This window comes from Scyliorhinus canicula, chromosome 22 (genome assembly GCF_902713615.1).
Source record: "Scyliorhinus canicula chromosome 22, sScyCan1.1, whole genome shotgun sequence".
Taxonomy (NCBI): domain Eukaryota; kingdom Metazoa; phylum Chordata; class Chondrichthyes; order Carcharhiniformes; family Scyliorhinidae; genus Scyliorhinus; species Scyliorhinus canicula.
In genome coordinates this window covers 17,474,198-17,493,870 of record NC_052167.1, presented here as the reverse complement: position 1 = coordinate 17,493,870, position 19,673 = coordinate 17,474,198, and the positions used below count along the sequence as shown (strand labels likewise).

The 19,673-nt window shown below is 45.5% G+C and overlaps 1 protein-coding gene across 2 annotated transcripts; it reads left to right on the top strand.

The window, feature by feature from the left end:
• The first annotated feature begins 787 nt into the window (after positions 1-787).
• On the top strand, positions 788-18,911 carry si:dkey-275b16.2 (peroxisomal N(1)-acetyl-spermine/spermidine oxidase). Of its 2 annotated transcripts, none has more exons than XM_038783018.1 (7): positions 788-1,151; positions 4,973-5,462; positions 7,438-7,637; positions 9,478-9,733; positions 15,318-15,446; positions 15,588-15,807; positions 16,547-18,911. In XM_038783018.1, exons 1-7 carry the CDS (start codon positions 1,007-1,009, stop codon positions 16,688-16,690), a joined length of 1,584 nt encoding a protein of 527 aa, XP_038638946.1. In that variant the 5' UTR covers positions 788-1,006; the 3' UTR covers positions 16,691-18,911. The 2 variants fall into 2 exon arrangements, with proteins under 2 accessions (XP_038638946.1, XP_038638947.1); XM_038783019.1 differs by having other exon boundaries at positions 792-1,151; positions 15,318-15,430; positions 15,650-15,807.
• Positions 18,912-19,673: the final 762 nt, after the last annotated feature.

Here is a 19,673-nt window from a genome sequence, read left to right as displayed (position 1 = left end):
AGCCTCAGCAATACATCCCTGCTCTTGTATTGTAGCCCGCTCGACATGAATGCTAACATTGCATTTGCCTGCCTAACTGCCGACTGAACCTGCAAGGTAACCTGAAGAGAATCTTGAACCAGGACTCCCAAGTCCCTAGCCGAGGGAATGCCACACTGTTGACAGGTGCAACATTTTCGATAGGAGGTTAGCCGAGGGCATGCTATACTGTTGAGATGCCACGTTGTTGACGGGACATTAGCCGGGGGAATGCCACACTGTTGAGAGATGTCACGTTTTGGACGGGATGTTAGCCGAGGGAATGCCACACTATTGTGAGGTGCTACGATTTGGACAGGACGTTACCCAACGGAATGCCACACTGTTGAGAGAAGCCACAGTTTGGACAGGACATTAGCCAGGGCAATGCCACACTGTTGTGAGAAGCCACGTTTTGGACAGGACGTTACCAGAGGGAATGCCACACTGTTGTGAGATGCCACGTTTTGGACAGGACGTTAGCCGAGGGAATGCCACTGTTGAGAGATGCCATGTTTTAGACCAGACGCTGGAGAGGAGGAAATGCCACGCTGTTGGAGGTGCAATCTTTTGGACAAGACGTTGGCCGAGGGAACGCCACGCCGTCGGAGGTGCCATCTACAGTAACCTCATTGCAGTGTTAATGTAAGCCGACTTGTGACAATAAAGATTGTTAGAAGATACGACGGAAGTCCCTAGGGCAGCATAACTAAGGGTGGGGGGGGGGGGGGGTGAAAAGCCGTTGACTCCCTCAGGCCAGCCAGCACCATCCTTCCTGCCACCTGTGGGATTTTGCTGTGCCAACTAGCGGCAGCATTTCCTTGGACGTGAGCGCGTTTGGCCCAATTGCCTGGCTGCTTGCCGTGGGCGGAGCTTGGATTTATTTCGCAATGCCGGCTCATTAACCACCCCTGGGGGTACAACGTTGCTCTGGGACTCTGACCCAGGGCCGGCCCAGCCAGCGGCGGTAACGGTACCGGGGAGAGACATGGCCCCCAGCGTCGTCATCGTCGGCTGCGGCATAGCGGGGCTGGCGGCCGCCGGCAGGCTGCTCCAGGGCGGCTTCCCGGGCCGGCTGCGGCTGCTGGAGGCGGGCGATCGGAGCGGCGGCCGCGCCTGGAGCCGGGAGTTCGGTGAGAGAGTGAGATTCAAAAAAAAAACGGCCGAGCGGCCCTCGCGCCCTGATTGACAGCGGGAACTCCCAATCGGCCGGCCCGCTGCTGCCTGAGGGACAGGCGGCGGCCAATCAGAACGGAGTAGGGCGGGACCTAGCTCGTGTTTGCTGCGCACGCGCGAGGGATGGATGAGGCGGGGGGCATCATTTATATACTGGGTGGAATAGAGAGTGAGGGGGGTTAGCATTTATATACTGGGTGGAATAGAGAGTGAGGGGGGCAGCATTTATATACTGGGTGGAATAGAGAGTCAGGGGGGTTAGCATTTATATACTGGGTGGAATAGAGAGTCAGGGGGCAGCATTTATATACTGGGTGGAATAGAGAGTGAGGGGGGCAGCATTTATATACTGGGTGGAATAGAGAGTGAGGGGGGTTAGCATTTATATACTGGGTGGAATAGAGAGTCAGGGGGGCAGCATTTATATACTGGGTGGAATAGAGAGTGAGGGGGGCAGCATTTATATACTGGGTGGAATAGAGAGTGAGGGGGGTTAGCATTTATATACTGGGTGGAATAGAGAGTGAGGGGGGCAGCATTTATATACTGGGTGGAATAGAGAGTCAGGGGGGTTAGCATTTATATACTGGGTGGAATAGAGAGTGAGGGGGGCAGCATTTATATACTGGGTGGAATAGAGAGTGAGGGGGGCAGCATTTATATACTGGGTGGAATAGAGAGTGAGGGGGGTTAGCATTTATATACTGGGTGGAATAGAGAGTGAGGGGGGCAGCATTTATATACTGGGTGGAATAGAGCAGGGGGACAACATTTGTGGGCCTGAAAGAAGTAGTCCCCAAAATCGACATTTGTTGGTGGAAATTGGTTCAGGAAACTCTCAAAAGATTGAGGTTAACTGCTTAGGATGTTGAAACTCAGCAAAACAGCAAGAAGTGAACACTTTGAAAGCTGGGATTAACTTTGGCCTGTTCCTGTAGCAATGAGCTGAGAGTAGCGCAATGGATAAAAGTGTGGGTCAGGGACATCTTTTCTGTAGCTTAAATGATTAGTTGCCAATGAAGTAATGTTTAATTGAAATGAAATGAAATGAAAATCACTTATTGTCACAAGTAGGCTTCAATGAAGTTACTGTGAAAAGCCCCTAGTCGCCACATTCCGGCGCCTGTCCGGGGAGGCTGGTACGGGAATCGAACCGTGCTGTTGGTCTGCTTTAAAAGCCAGCGATTTAGCGCAGTGAGCTAAACCAGCCCCTGATGTTGATTTTAGTTTACGTGTTACAGTAAATGTCTTAAAACTTGAAATTTTATTGGTGATCCTTTAAGTCGACCACTAGGTAATCAAATCATTTTTTAAAAGATATCTGTCTGTACAAGTGTAACACGTAAAGTTCTTTATAGTCAATGAATTATTCCTGAAGTGTTGTCACTGTTTTAATGTTTAGAACCCTCCAGTCAATTTGTGCACAGCAAGCTCCCCAGACGCACCAATCAGACAATGACCAGATAATCATGTTAACTAAGAAATAAATATTGGCTAGGGCACTTCCTCTTCTATGGGCAGCACGGTAGCAGAGTGGTTAGCACAATTGCTTCACAGCTCCAGGGTCGCAGGTTTGATTCCCGGCTGGATCACTGTCTGTGCAGAGTCTGCATGTTCTCCCCGTGTCTGCATGGGTTTTCTCCGGGTGCTCGGGTTTCCTCCCACAGTCCAAAGATGTGCGGGTTAGGTGGATTGGCCATGCAAAATTGCCCTTAGTGTCCAAAAAAGGTTAAGTGGGGGTTCCTGGATTATGGGGATAGGGTAGATACGTGGGCTTGTGTAGGGTGCTCTTTGTAAGGGCTGGTGCAGACTCGATGGACCGAATGGCCTCCTTCTGCACTGTAAGTTCTATGATTCCTCTATGATTCTTTGAAATAGTACTATGGGGTCATTTATGCCTAATTGATAGAACAGAGAGGGTTTTGGTTTAATATCTCGCCTGACAGATGGCCCCTTTCAGTAGTGGCCTAGACTTTTGTAAATGGGATTTGTACTCACAACCTTATGATTCAGGAGTGAGAGTGCAACCGTCAGATACACTGATATCATAGAATCGTAGAATTTACAGTGCAGAAGGAGGCCATTTGGCCCATCGAGTCTGCAGCAGTTCTTGAAAGAGCACCCTACCCAAGCCCACACCTCCACCCTATCCCCATAACCTAGTAACCCCACCCAACATTAAGGGCAGTTTTGGATACTAAGGGCAATTTAGCATGGCCAATCCACCTAACCCGCACATCTTTGGACTGTGGGAGGAAACCGGAACACCCGGAGGAAACTCACGCACACACGGGGAGAACGTGCAGACCAAGTCCGCACAGACAGTGACCCAAGCCGGGAATCGAACCTGGGAACCTGGAACTGTGAAGCAATTGTGCTAACCACTATGCTACTGTGCTGCCCATATGAGGATCATTGAAGCACAATCATGATCTAGAACCTAAAATATGTCACCAAGACTCTGGTAGAATATTCTCTTCACTGGTGTGGGTGCCCCTGCAAAAAAGACTTGAAACACGATGCTTGATCAACATCCCACCTGTGGGCTTCAATCCTCCTACATTGACTTGGTGAGGCTGTGCTATGTAAAATCTGCAGGTTACACTGGAGCAACTTAATAAATCTTCTTCAGCAAAACCTGCCAAATCTCTTGAGCTCCACTGCCTAGAAGAGTGCCTTTGCATTAATTACAAATTGCTCATTAGTAACAACTTTTAGCAATGAGGTTGATAAGAAGAATGCACTTGAGCTGGGTGCAAATATTATCTGGCGAGCACACAATTCACACTATAGCTGTCCCTCCTGTAACACTCTTAATGTGTTCCCGGAAAACACATTCCCACAAGATAGCATATAATGGATAATGTTCTTTACCTGTCATTTTTTATTTAAAAACCTGTTGGCTGCCTTGAACTAATCTGGCCCTAAAACCCTCTTTGTTTTTAATTCCCACTCACTGCTTCCCGCCTCCTGTCCACTGCTTTCCTCTCGCTACTCACTGACTCTCCTGTTTCCTGCCGGTTGCCACTCCTTTTGCCTCCTCTCGTTTACCATTTCCTCCTACTCTCTACCGCTTGCTGCCTCACAGAGTGGGGCAGTAAGCTGGGTGGAATGAGGAAGTCGAGAAATGGGAAGGGAGAGCAGAAGGGAGATGGGCAAAATGGCGAGGAGGTCTGAGCAAGGGGATTGGCATAGGGGTGCCAAGCAGGTCAGGGTAGAGGTGGTAAATGGGAGGGAGCAAGGGGATATTTGGTTAGAGGTGGCCAGTGGGAGGGAACGCGAGGATCAGGATGGAGCAACCACCAGGAGACAACAAAGCATCGAGAGAGGCCAGAGAGTGTAGGTGTTGGGAACAATGTTAAAATAAACAACTGAACATACATAATTTCAACGTGGTTCTTAACAAATGCACTGTAATGGTGCTAAAATGAAAATGGAGGTCAAGGCTAGCAGACTATTTGAGTAAGTTCCTGAACCACATTAAAAAATGCATTTTAAACGGGATATCTGTGATACATATTTCAAACCCAGAATTTTGTGTGGGTCACCAATAAATGTGTCATAATTGTTGGGGCTTCTAGTTCAATCCTTCACAACATTGTGTTGTTGAACACAGCAGTATTGGCCTATAGGTATTAGTAATGCAAGCCCAAAATATTGTTAAAATATGTTAGCAAGAGAGTTAGATTTTCCATCTGTTGACTATGAATGGACAGATAATCAATCCCAACTCACAAGACATTTTAAGGAATGCAGTTCTTTTTAATTTTTTATGTAGCCGAAGGGCTGGTGGAGGCTGGAGCGCAGTGGATCCATGGGCCATCCAAGCAGAATGCTGTTTTTCAGTTGGCCAGCCAATACGACCTTCTGGATGAAGAAGCAATGTCCGAGGAGAACCAGGCTGTACAAATGGACAGGCTTCCACCTGACGTGTCCACCTATTACACCAGCTCAGGAAAGAGATTAGGGTCAGAAATAACAGCCCCCGTGGAAGAGTTGTATTCAGCGCTTTATCTGAAAAGCAGGGAGTTCTTCCACTCAAAGACAGAACCTGCCCACAGTTTGGGTGAATTCCTAAAACACGAAATTGCCCGGTGTGCAGAAGAATGGAAAGACGATGTGGAAACGTGCAATCTTAAACTTGCTCTGCTGAACGGGGAATTCAAACTGGACTGTTGTATTTCTGGGACAGACAGTTTGGATCTCGTCGCCCTCCAGCCTTTTGGAGAGTATGTGTCGTTACCTGGAATTGATTGTGTCTTTCCTGGGTATGTATTCAAAGCAAAACTATGTTACTACATGTTCTTTTTTTTTTACATCAAGGGTTTCCAATCCAAAGAGCCGTGCTGGGGCAGCAGCTATTTACTGTCTTTCTTTACCACTTTGATGATAAATCAAAGCCAGGTGGGAATGCAAACTGTGAGAAGGGTAAACAGAGGCTGCAAAGACATATGGGCCGGAATTCTCCGGCCGTTCGCTGGCGGCAGGATTCTCCGGCCCCGGCAGCAGTGCACCCCCACCCGTGGGTTTCCCGGTGGTGAGGGGTGTCTTCAATGGGAAATCCCATTGACAGTAGCGGTGGGAACAGAGAATCCTGCCACCACGGAGCAGCGCACCACCTCCTACCGCCGAGAATCACGCGGCTGGGGGACTGGAGAATCCAGCCCATGAATAGGTCAAGTGAGTGGACAACAAGGTGGCAGATGGGGTATAATGTGGGGAATGTGTGGTTTACTGTGGTCGTCAGAATAGAAAAGCAGAATATTTTTTTCAAGGCGTGAAACTTCTAACTGTTGATGTTTTCTAAGGAACACAAGGTGGTGCAGCAAGCAATTGCCAAAGCAAATGGCGTGTTGGCTTTTATTGCAAGGGGTCTGGAGTGCAAGAAGAAAGACATCTAGTTGCAGTTGTACAGGACTTTGGTGAGGCCACGTCTGGAATACTCTCTGCAGTGCAGTACTTGCATTGGAGAGGGTATAGCAAAGTTTCACTAAATTGGCCCCTGGGGTGAGCTGGTTGTCCTTTGATGGGAGGCTGCCCCATATGGTTTATGGTCTTTTAAAGTGGAGTTGAGGATTAACGCATCCGATCACTGAATGGCGGAGCAGACTCGATGGGCCGATTGGCCTACTTCTGCTCCTCCGTCTTATGGTCTTAAATTGGGCCTATGTTCTCCAGTCTTGGGTCTGTATAAGGGTGAGAGGTGGTCTCATTGAAACCTACAAAATTCTGAAGGGTCTTGATAGGGTTGATGCTGAGAGATTGTTTCTGCTGGTTGGTTAATATAAAACACGGGGGCTCCGTTTTAGGATAAGGGGCCAATCATTTCGGACTGTGAAGGGGAGAAATTCATAGAATAGAATAGAATCCCTACAGTGCAGAAAGCGGCCATCCGAATGGCTCATTTAATTATCATTATCTGGATCAGACCCAGAGCGGGTAACTCTCAATCGGCGGTGAGCCCGATTTGGGCCTCGTCTGCAATTCACCCGTCACACCCGTCACTGCACCCCGCACAGTGTGGTGGCTGAATTGCATCCATAATGTCTGTTTCTCACCTGAATGAACCTGGATCGAGGTGATTTTGTACACCCCCTGCCTCATTCAGACTGGACAAACAGGTGATGGAGAGATCGAGCCAGCTGCCCCAGGCCTGTTCAAATGAATGATTAAGTAGGTCCCATTAAATTATTTCAATTGGGATTCTGTGCTGTTTGCTGGAACCTTCTACAATTCGAAATATAGGACCAGGAGTAAGTTTAATTCCTTGAGCTTCTTCCATCATTCAGTGAGATTATGGCTAATCTGCAACCTAACATACATATATATATAAATATATTCCATATATCCGTCTTTCGGATGGAGCCTGCATTCTGCCCAGTAAAATGTACACTTCTAATGTCAACGAAAGATGGATATAGGGGAAAAGAGAGCACAGGCGCTCAAACACGGGGGTACCATTTTATAAAATGTAAGAGGAGGTGGAAATCTCACTCGGGTTCTGCTGTTTGTGAAATGACACTAGATCATTTTGTGTAGCAAAGTTTTTTAATCAATGCTGAAATTCACAATGGTTTCTAATGAAATTGCAAACAGCACATAGTAGGTAACTGTTACCATCCTGTATACTGGAAGCACTTGATTCTCCAAAAGTAAACTTCACTGTAAGAGGCAATTATTGGTCAAAGTAGTTGACTGTTCAGCTCTGGCATGATCATAACTGATATTTCTATACATTTGCAGTGGATTTAAAAGCCTCATTGATGCAATGATGAAATCCCTGCCAAAGGATATTGTGTCGTACAACAAACCAGTCAAATGCATCCATTGGAACGGATCTTTCAAGACCTCTGAGACACAGGAACACTCTTATCCAGTTCTGGTGGAGTGTGAAGATGGGGAGACTATACCAGCCGATCATGTTATAGTCACTGTTTCTTTAGGTAATAAATGAGTTCAGTTTTCTTCTGCCTCTTTCAGAAAATTGACACAGGAGCTTGGTGTGTGTATGTACAGAGATCTGGCCTTTCAGGTACAAGTTAATGTGATGTGTACAGTACTGACACTACTTTATTAATGATGTTACAGTGAAACACCTTTAAGTGAGTTGCCGTTAGGCAAGACTTGCGGTTTGCCTGGAATGAGCATTGGAAGTTCAATATCCACTGAATTCTCAATGCATACGCTCTGTATGCTTTTGTATAACTGAGATTCTAGTAACCCTATTAGGGAAGCCAACTTAGAGGAGTTAATGAACCTGGCAGTGTAAATATCCGAAGGAGCCCCACCTGAACTCTGTTTTATTCATCGGCCTGTACAGCATCGGTTGCTGGAATTGACACCTGAGCCAGAATTCTCCATTTGGGAGACTGAGTGTTGCTGCCGGGACTGAATGGCATGCGATTCGCATTTTGGTTGGGGTCGCTATTCAGTAAGCAAGTGAGGCTTGCAATGGGTCAGCGCTCTGCCAGCACGAATTGAGAGCAATTCCCGGCCCAGCGAACATTGTAACTGCTGGGCCTGGAATTAGCGCCAAAGAACCTGACAGCTGGAGCTGTTTTTAAGCATTCCACTTGCCTCACACTCGCTGCAGGCACAAAGATGGCTCACAGGAGACCTGACCCCTCGCTTTGGGAGTCCGAGGTGGACCCACAGCTCCATGCCAATGAGGAGAGGAGGGACACCCTTTTCCCCAGGGTGGTCCGCAGACTCGAGCCTATCCTCCTGAACAGCACCTGTGATGTGGGGGCAGAGGCAGTCAGCGCTGCCAGCCCCACCAGGCGGAGACAGCTGGTGATCCTGAGGTGTGGGTGTCACTGGTGAGGCCTCTGCCCTGAGAGGGTCAGAGAAGCAGGGAGGGTTGCAAAGTCCATGGCAGGTGTCCTCTGATTGGGGTGAGCTCTGCTGTTCCCCTGCAGTGGGGCAGCGTTTCTGAGGACTGCCAACACCTGGTGGGCCCCTGATTGAGTTTGGCCACACCCATACCCTTGATGAAACCGCTGGGGTATGAGGGTGTCCAGAGGGGCGGCCTGAATGGGCTCCCACATCACCAGAGGCTCTCTGAGCATTTATAGGACAAAGTCAGCAGTGTGAACAGCCAGGAGCCCCGTAAGTAGCACCTGCACTTAAACCACATACTGCAGCAATGGTGGTCTGAGCCAGGCCCCCGAGGGGGACAGCCCTGCTACTTCTCCCCCGGCCCGGGCAGCTACCCCCTCCCCCCTCCCCCACCCCCAGCAAGCCCAACAATTTTTAAGGCTTTTCACAGTTTTCGTCGCCTCCCACTCCCCTAAGCAACCATGACACCCAGGCCTCATTTGTAAATACTTGCACTAATTAGCGCCCGTGAGTCTTCCAAATAAGAAGGGCGGAGCATCGTGGAGGGGTGGAGCATCGCGGAGGGGTGGAGCATCGCGGAGGGGTGGAGCATCGCGGAGGGGTGGAGCATGAAGTGTCCAAGCTGCTAATGATATTAAAATCAACGCAAATGATGGTTTTGCGTGGATCTGCCGGTGCGAGGCACAAACCTTGATATCACCACCAGCAAGGGACCCGGAACATGGGGTCAGAATTGGCACCGCAAAACGCATTCTTTCCATCCCGTGCGATTCTCCGCCCGATCGTGATTCCCGCTTCCGACGCCGCGAAGCGGAGAATCCGGATCCTGATTAATGCAGAGTATCAAAGGTTCTATTAACGGTTTCCTTTAAACCCCAAGTCTGTATTTAAAAAGTTTGGATGTAATAAGCTCTTCAAAATTATACGATTTTCTTTTTTTTTAAGGTTTCCTTAAGGAACATTATCAAACCTTTATTCGTCCCCCACTTCCTGACAGTAAAATTAATTCCATTCAGAAGCTGGGATTTGGGACAAATAGTAAAATCTTCCTTGAATTTGAGAAGCCGTTTTGGGAACCAGAATGTCAACTGATCAGATTGGTCTGGGAGGATGAGTCTCCACTGCTCAGTAAACGGCCAGATCTGCAAAAAGAGTGGTTCAGAAAGATCTTTGGTTTTATTGTTCTACAGCCCATGGAAAGGTAATTATGGACTTTCTATCTAACACTATATTTCATTCTGACCTTCTTCTTTCTTGGGAATATAAGTTCTCAAATGTTTATTGTGTATTCTTTGTGTATTCTAACACAAAAATAATATGATCTAAAGCAGTGTTTTGCTGTCATTTGCTGTAATCAACCAGTTATCCATGTACAAGGATTACTACCTCTGCCCCTGCCACCTGGAGATCTGCTGTCACGTTGTGGCAGGCTCGTCCGTCTTGCCCCATCCTCGCGCATCCGCTGTAATTTGTCTGCAACCAATCTGTGACGTCCGTCATCCAACCCCACCTAGGCCGACCCCTCTTTCTGCCGCCTCCACTTTGCCCTCCAGAAGAGATCTCTGTAGCTCTTCAGCTCTGATCAAGTGGCTGAAATCCTGATTCCTTTTCTGGATGTCAGTTGTTAAGAGTTCCTTCTGCTCTTGCGTTTTAAAGCACTTCTGGCCTGTATATGGAATTTTAAGCATATGTCTTCGCATCCACATTTTAACGGCCTTGTTGATTTCTGTCTCTTTTACTAATAATAACCACAGTGTGTGAGTGTACCCTGTGTATTGGACAAATGATCACACAAGTATTTAGTACAATCGCAGTTTATTGTTGAACATAGGATTAGTTCTGTACTTAATGAATCACATGCTACTACACATTAGACTACAACTATCAGTTTAAACAACCTTGACTTAACTTCCAAATGACCTGCTCTGTGCAGGGTAGATAAGGCCTTTATCTGTTTCCTCACGTGTGGCGGCTGGAGGTTGGCTGGATCGTCTGTACTGAGTGTTGTCTTCAGGTGGAGGTTGCTGGTCCTTGAATGTAGCTGGTAGATGTGCTGCAGTTGGCGGGCAGAAGCAAAAGACACAATGCTGGTTACGCAATTCTTCTTATCCTCTGATCTTTTGCGCTCTTTTGGGCGGTCCCAGGTGGGGATCCAACGGATCAATAGGGTTTTGATCGCCCTAATCGTTCCTGGTCAATTAGGGGGTGAGTAGCTTGATGGCTGAGCGGGTCAGAGTTGGCCATGGCCAAGGCACGTAAGCCCTCCCAAATAAGGCAGACAGACGCCCCTGAGCCTGCCACTTATGTTTAGTTTCTATCTGGAGCCCATTGTCCCGGAAAGACCTTTGAGTGACCTTTAGCAGGTGTGAGTTTCTGCACAAGTCTGAGTTGTTTGTGAAATACACAAGTTGTGTCTTGTCTGTGTCCCAACCTGACCACAATTCCCATCACTTTTTGCGGGCGGCCATTTTAGATGGCCACAGCCTCTATTTTCTTCCACAGATCTTTACTTATCGTCCAGGTTTCTGAAGCAAAGAGGAAAGTGGATAAAATGTAGCACTTTGAGTTTTTTCCTTGTTACAAGTTTGGGTTTTCTTGCTGTTTACACATTCTCGATCTTCACAAAATTATTTCTGCTTTCTCTAGCCTTCTCCTAATGTTGGCATCACATTTGCCATCTTTTGTTATCCTTTGTCCCAAATAGACAAATTCAGCTACTTGTTCCAGTGTGACACCCTTCACGTCAACCTTCTTTCCAGATTCCCTTCTGTATTCCTTCCATTTGTCTTTTGGTGCTCTTACTTAATCCATATTCTAAACTTCTAGATTTTACTTGATCTCCAATACTTTGTTCGACCTCTACTGTTTCTACACGTCATGCTGAATGGTCAGTGTACCACAAGTAAGTTATGTTCTTGCCTTCAATTATTACCCCTGGGAGTACATCATATGCTGTGAATATTGGTTCTGTGAACAGACTGAAGACTTTTTGGCGACAGTACACAACCTCGTCGTACTCCACTCTTCACATGAAACTTGCCTGCTATCCATTGTCAAACCTGACGTCGCTATTTGGCCCCAGTATAAACTCTGGATAAATCTCGCATCTTTACTGATGATCTCACATTGCAGCAACATGTCTCTTTACTTTTGGTGATGAACACGATCAAATGATCATCAATGAAGCATATGTAACTATTCTTGTTCACTTCTAGATTTTTATCGAAGATTGTTCTTAAATTCCTTTTCTTGTTCCTCCTCTGGACCTAAATCCAGGATGTGTTTCACCAATTCCTTCTCCAAATATGTTGCTATTTCTTTCTATTTTGACTTTCAATATCACTTTAATCAGATCACTCATTCAGCTTACAGTTCTAAAATGATTGCTTTGAGTTTGTTGTCTAACTTGACAAACGATGGATGTCTCAAATCACTTGGAATGTATGCTTTGGTATATATTTCACCCAAAAATTCTGTTATCTCTTCTAATTCTTTTTTTAAAATTTAGAGTACCCAATTATTTTTTTCCAATTAAGGGGCAATTTAGCGTGCCTAACCCACCTAACTAGAACATCCATGGTTTGTGGGAGTGAGACCCACGCAAACACGGGGAGAATGTGCAAACTCCACACAGACAGTGACCCAGGACCAGGATCGAACCAGTGTCCAAAGCGCCTAGGCAGCAGTGCTAACCACTGCGCTACCGTGCCGCCCGTCTCTTCTAATTCTTTTTCTCCAAGGCATTTTAGATGTTCTATTGCTACTTCCTCTATGCCTGGAGCTTTTCCTGAACTCATCAGTTTCAAAGCATGGCAAGTCATATGGCGCAATTTAATTTTTAAAAAAGACTCAGTTCTAGGTGGGATTAACGGGGTTGTTCCAGGTACTTGATGCACCAGGATTAACCCTGCTTTCGAACAACATTCTGTTTTGTTTCCGGGCCCCGGCAGGGAACGCCCTCCCGAGGCTGCACTTTAGCTTCATTTCCTGCACCAAGATCCAGTGAGTGGAGCTCCTCCGTGCAGGAAGAGATGCCGCCTTAATCCCTTCTTTTGAGTTACTGAAAGAAGGTGTTTGCTTCCATCGGGTCTTTTTCTTGATTGAATTACAACAGTCCCTCTCTTCTTTCATTCCTCAATTCAAGCTCTTATTGACCAACACACGTTCCTGATGTTCCTTCACTGGATTAAATGTTTAAGTGGCCCATTACAGTTATCACATCTGTTGATTTGACTTGATCAGAACATTTGAGGATGTCACCATAAAATGCCTTCATTTCCTGCTCACTGTCCTTGGGTCAGTGCATAAACTGGCAGGACAATCACATCAAAAGGCTTCTTTCCCTTTGATCTTTCTGATGTTGTCCAGTAACCTTGAACTGATCTCTTCTTTGCTATTTTGTGTTCAAAAATGGATTCCTACTTCATTTCTATTCTTCTCAACACCCCGCGAGGTAAACACATGATTTTCCTTGTCCATCTGATCAAATTCTAAACATCTTACTAAAGTCCTAGTAAGTCAACACAACATCTTTCCATTATCTGGACGCAATTATCAAGCTTTCCTGACTGATATAAAGTTCTTAGATTCCATGTTCCAAGGCAACTGCTAGGGCAAGTGACACTTCTGTGAGTTGATGAATGGAAGGGGAGTAGGGGCAGCACGGTGGTGCAGTGGGTTAGCTCTGCTGCATCAGGGCGCCGAGGTCCCAGGTTCGATCCCGGCTCTGGATCACTGTCCGTGTGCAGTTTCCACATTCTCCCCGTGTTTGCGTGGGTTTCGCCCCCACAACCCAAAGATGTGCAGGGTAGGTGGATTGGCCACGCTAAATTGCCCCTTAATTGGAAAAAATGAATTGGGTACTCTAAATTTATTTTTTAAAGTGGAAGGGGGAGAATAGATTGAACCAGCAAACACTGCACTGTTGGTAAGGTTGATACTGTCAACCAATAGCAAAAGATGCGTCCCGGATGGCATTTTTAACACTGGCTAGAGTAATACTCTGGGCGGCATGGTAGCACGGTGGTTAGCACTGTTGCTTCACAGTGCCAGGGTCCCCGGTTCAATTCCGAGCTTGGGAGATTTGATTCCCAGCTTGGGTCACTGTCTGTGCGGAGTCTGCATGTTGTCCCCGTGTCTGCGTTGGGTTTCCTTCGTGTGCTCCAGTTTCCTCCCACAAGTCTCGAAAAACGTGCTGTTAGGTGAATTGGACATTCTGAATTCTCCCTCAGTGTACCCGAACAGGCGCCGGAGTGTGGCAACTAGGGGATTTCACAGTAACTTCATTGCAGTGTTAATGTAAGACTACTTGTGACACTAATAAAGATTATTATTATTGTAATATATATGGCTAGAGTTGAGGATGCAAAATCAAAATCTGCAAGGCATCTGCAATTTACTTTCCAACAATAAACATACTTTTCCCCTTCCCCATTTAAGATAAGTGAATGAAAAATCGCCATAGAATCCCCACAGTGCAGGAGGAGGCCATTCGGCCCATTGAGTCTGCACAGACTCTCTGAAAGAGCACCATTACCTAGATTCCATTCCTGCCTCGTGCATTAATCCTGTTCAATCCACCTAACCTGCACACCTTTGGACTGTTGGAGGAAACTGGAGCTCCCAGAGGAAACCCACGCAGACACGGGGAGAATGTGCAAATTACACACCGACACCCAAGGCTGGAATCGAACCCAGTTCCCTGGTGCTGTGAGGTGCTGCTGAAATAAAATTTTATATGCCACGTTATACGTGATCAGCATGATTCAAATTCAGTTATTTAGAGTTGGAAGCTGATTCTATTTACCTTTTGGGAAACCTGACCAGACAGTGATTATTAGTTTTCAAAATGAAAAGTTTTTCTTTCATATGAGCTCAATAAAACTAATGGTGTACACTTTATTATAAAATAATGTGTTTTGCATGACATTGCATTAATTTACAGAGACTACTCATGACCACCTAGAACATACAACAGTACAGCACAGAACAGGCCCTTCGGCCCTCAATGTTGTGCCGAGCCATGATCATCCTACTCAAACCCACGTATCCACCCTATACCCGTAACCCAACAACCCCCCCTTAACCTTACTTTTTGTAGGACACTACGGGCAATTTAGCATGGCCAATCCACCTAACCCGCACATCTTTGGACTGTGGGAGGAAACCGGAGCACCCGGAGGAAACCCACGCACACAGGGGGAGGACGTGCAGACTCCACACAGACAGTGACCCAGCCGGGAATCGAACCTGGGACCCTGGAGCTGTGAAGCATTTATGCTAACCACCATGCTACCCTGCTGCCCAAAGTAAAGTTGTAATGCACAATTTTAATTTCCTAATGCATAATTTAATTGTAATGATTTGAATTTTAATGATATTTCCATTAGCATGATTTTGTTATGTTCTGGTCATGTATAATTGTACTTAGTAAGTCGTCCTCAATCAAGAAAACTAAATGACGTAGAGGACTGAATAGATTGGGATAAACATAGGGTATTAAATTACTGACAAATGTTTCTGTTATATAATAAGAAGCTAGTACTAATTTCCTTAAATGACTCAACTGCTAAACAGCATTTGACAAATGTACAAAATTAAGAAAATTAGGAACTCTTGGAATAAACAGTTTTCAAATATTTGTTGAGTACGCTGTTACAGCACTCAGATGGTTCAAGCAGAAGGCATGATGAGGTTTCAGTTTAATTTTGACGTACAGGTTGAATGCAGGAAAATGAATATTCATAGCTTTTCCAGGCTTCATGTCTCTTGTGTTTGACCTGCAGGCATGGCCATGTCCTTTTAGCTGTGCTTGCTGGGGAAGAAGCTAACTTTATGGAGAGCCTATCTGATTCTGAAGTGAAAAATTGTTTGACACAAGTCCTACGTAGATTCACAGGTACATTTTCTAACAAGTAAGGTTAATGGGGGGGGTTGTTGGGTTACGGGTATAGGGTGGATACGTGGGTTTGAGTAGGGTGATCATGGCTCGGCACAACATTGAGGGCCGAAGGGCCTGTTCTGTGCTGTACTGTTCTATGTTCTATGTTCTACAGTATTATGGCAATGTGTCAAATTCTAACGACTGCACAAAGTACTTACAAGCTCTTTTATTTAGGAAACCCATTGATACCTCAACCAAAGGATATTATACGATCAAAATGGTATAGTGATCAATACACAAAGGGATCTTATACTTACACCGCAGTTGGGAGTTCGGGAGATGATATTGATGCCATTGCACAGCCTCTCCCACTTGCCTCTACAAAAGCACAGGTATTGTATGCATTTTTCTTAATTGAATATAGTTAACATATGTATACATATATTGCAAATAATTAAGTTACTTTATTGGATATTTGGGAGGTTAAAACAGACAAATGTCACACTTGAATTTATTACAGCAGTTTGCTCTTTTAATTCTTAAAGATCTCCTTATGGAGTTTATTGAGAGTGAGGGAGATTTTAAAATTGGCCTCTAGACTATTTGAAAAAACACAAAGTCTACAATAAGGTGTTAAGCAGCAGCAGATTTAGGGCTGTTAAAACATTCACTAATATGTGGAATGGGTCATTTATGAACAAAAGCTCTCAAGTCATTATCGAGATAACTGTAATTACAGGCAGCCAGCCATCACTAATGTTGAATCCTTCCTACGGATTATGAAAAGGGAACAATAATTTTGGCTGTGTTGAAGTTCACATATTAATTCTGTGGACTGTGAGATTTGACAAATTGATTTTCAAATCATGTACCTGGTATTTGTCACTTCAGAAGAATCCGCTTCCAAGAATTGTGAGACCTTGAATTTTACCTTTTCTCAACCCTGAACTTTGCCTCTTTTAAATATTTTCCCTTCTTCAGATACTCTATACTGGGTGTGCATCTTGCCTTTCTCCTCTTTTCTGAAATATTAACTTTTTATACAATATTTACATTTCTGTTTTCTATCGGCTCACCTTCAAATGAAAAATTAACAGGGTGATTTAATAATATTATCATTGTTGCTGTTAGCCTTTGCAGGTTCTTTTCGCTGGTGAAGCTACCCACCGGGCATTTTACTCCACTACTCATGGTGCCCTGGAGTCAGGATGGAGGGAAGCAGATCGACTAAATGATCATTATTTGCCTTTCTCTTCCATGAATGCAAAACTATAAGACTTTCTCATAACCTATCATAGTCCACGTATAAACTCTTATCTTAAATCCTTATAAGTGTCCAAACTTACAATCTAATTTGTGTTAGAAATTGGAAGGGTAAATCGCCAAAGAATTTTAAAAATTAATTATATTGCCGTTCTTGAACAGCAAACTCTTATTTTCACAAATTAAAGTCTTATGGTAGAGACCGTTTAGCCTTAGCGAACCGTACAACATTGAGAACTTGGTGGCACCTGGAAGAACAGATTTGAGAAACGCTGTTTAGAAAGAACAGGGCGGCAGGGTGATGCAATGGTTAGCACGGCTGCTTCACAGCGCTGAGGACCCGGGTTTGATCCCGGCCCCGGGACACTGTCCGTATGGAGTTTGCACATTCTCTGCTGACTGCAGGGTCTCACCCCCACAACCCAAAACGATGTGCAGGGTAGGTAGATTGGCCACACTAAAATTGCCCTTTAATTGAAAAAAAAAAGAATTGGGTATCTACATTTTTAAAAAAGAAAGAAGGCATTCCAGATGATATCTAATCAAGATGTATAACCTATCTAGGGACCTTCCACAGTAAGACTTGCAGGTCCAATATTCAGGCCTGGTTGTACTATGTCCTTGAGCTATACTCCATTCTCTCTTCGGAGCTTGTTTCTATACCTATCCACGTCCTCGAATTTCTCCATTACCGCTGTTCTGTCTTTCTCACTCCCCTAGCCTAGACAATGCTCCTGCTGGCTCTTTCCCTCTCTTCTTGCACCCCTTTGACAGACTAGGATCCACCTACACCTTCAGCGGCAGCAATTCTCTGTGCCACATGAGGCTGAACAGCTAATTTCTAATCAGTCAATGCCACAGAATGGTGGGCCCTTAGTGGGGAAAGGTATCGCGTGATGGCAGCCACGCAACGTGGAGACAGTGCAAGAGGATATTTTGCATGGCCGGAGGCCATTGTGAAAAGTAGAGTAAAGCAATAAATCACATGACTGAAATATTACACATATTACTGATATACCAATATTGAAAGATACAGGCCTCCTAGATATTTTGAACTACTTTTTAAAAACTTGATTAAGCTGTAAATCGCTTGGTTTTCCTCTCCCCAGAAACTTGTTCCTAATTACATTTGCCGTTGTGCATTACATATAGTGGTGATACTGAAAATCTCTTTATGAAGAACACATTTATAAACTCACTGCGTATAGAATACAGAGGAAGTCTTTGCAATAAGTGTTTGCAATAATAATTCACCAAGCACATGATGTTGAAAATATAGTTGAACACCAGACTAGGAGCGAGTATTTGAGACAAGTTTCTTTCGGCCAAAAGGGTAATTTTAATTTCATTTTACTACGCCATTTAAAAATGTTTCCATGGTTATCTGGTATATAACAAAAAGACATATTGTAGTGTTCCTGCAGTAGGGTACTGTACTCCAGATTCTTCCTGCAGCATCTTTACTTCCTTAATATAAGGTCGCAAGATAAATATAGGTGAGGAAGGTGATTTAAATCAACTTAGTTCAGCCACCCACAAAAAAAGTCTACATTTCTCTTCCTCATTGCATCTTCAAACTGGCTCTTGAATGAATCTAATGTTTTCATCTCCAGCACACCATTCTGGAATATTATGGTTAGGTGGAATGACTTTGCTAAATTGGCCCTGAGTGTTCAAAGGTTAGGCAGGGTTACGGGTTCGGACGGGGGTTGGGCCGTGGTAGGGTGCTCTTCCGGAGGGTCGGTGCAGACTTGATGGGCTGAATAGCCAACTGTAGGAATTCAATGATTCCATGTGTTTGTCTAGGTACTTGTTGGAAACTTTCTCCTCCGCTTTAACCAATGTTTTTAGTATCCTGGTGAATCTAGAAGTAATGCTCTGGGATTAATCTTATCCATGTCATTTTGTTATTTTCTATATCACCCCACCCCATGCATCCCTACCCAGTTTTCCCATTCGAAGGCTAGAGGGGCCTTTATTTTCTAGTCAGCCTTGTAACTCAATCCTCTAGTAGTAGTGACCAGCTTTGTGGCTCTTTTCTGCATCACAAATACCTATCACTAATCAACAATTTCTTGATGCCGGAATACCTGACTCTAATTTGTTTCGAAGTACATACTGTGAATCATAAAACCAATGTTATTTGCTGGAATTGAAAATATCTATGATTTGCACAGAGTAAATTATTTTTTATTTCCAAAAAGAAAAAAATAAAGCTATCAAACATCTGTACGAATCTCTTGTCAATTTTTACTAGACTACAAGTTTTGCCGGTCTAAATGTACATAGGTGTTATTTTGAAACACATTTGAGAATATTTAGTAGACAAATGGAAGTGACGGGGTGGTAAAAAGCAAAACTTGCTGCAAGTACGGGAGACGCTCCCCTGGGGTGATTTGGAGACAGCCCCCGGATCTCAGGGTGATTTGGGGACGCTCCCCGGGCTGGGGGTGATTTGGTGATGCTCCCCGGCCTGGTTCTGATTTGGAGACGCTCCCCGGTCTCCGGAGTGATTTGGAGACGCTCCCCGGGGTGATTTGGAGACGCTCCCCGGGCTAGGAGTGATTTGGAGACGCTCCCCGGCCTGGTTCTGACTTGAAGACGCTCCCCGGGGTGATTTAGAGACGCTCCCCGGGCTAGGAGTGATTTGGAGACGCTCCCCGGGCTAGGAGTGATTTGGAGACGCTCCCCGGCCTGGTTCTGACTTGAAGACGCTCCCCGGGGTGATTTGGAGACGCTCCCCGGCCTGGTTCTGACTTGAAGACGCTCCCCGAGGTGATTTAGAGACGCTCCCTGCTCCCCGGGGTGATTTGGAGACGTTCCCCGGGCTAGGAGTGATTTGGAGACGCTCCCCCGCCTGGTTCTGATTTGGAGACGCTCCCCGCTCCCCGGGGTGATTTGGAGACGCTTCCCGGGCTAGGAGTGATTTGGAGACGCTCCCCGGCCTGGTTCTGACTTGGAGACGCTCCCCGGGGTGATTTGGAGACGCTCCCCT

Bases quoted from the DNA above. Each gene is read 5' to 3' on its own strand.
- si:dkey-275b16.2 (XM_038783018.1), top strand. From the start codon at position 1,007: ATGGCCCCCAGCGTCGTCATCGTCGGCTGCGGCATAGCGGGGCTGGCG. The intron at 1,152-4,972 runs GTGAGAGAGTGA...TTTTTTATGTAG, and splicing joins CGCCTGGAGCCGGGAGTTCG to CCGAAGGGCTGGTGGAGGCT. The intron at 7,638-9,477 runs GTAATAAATGAG...TTTTTTTTTAAG, and splicing joins TATAGTCACTGTTTCTTTAG to GTTTCCTTAAGGAACATTAT.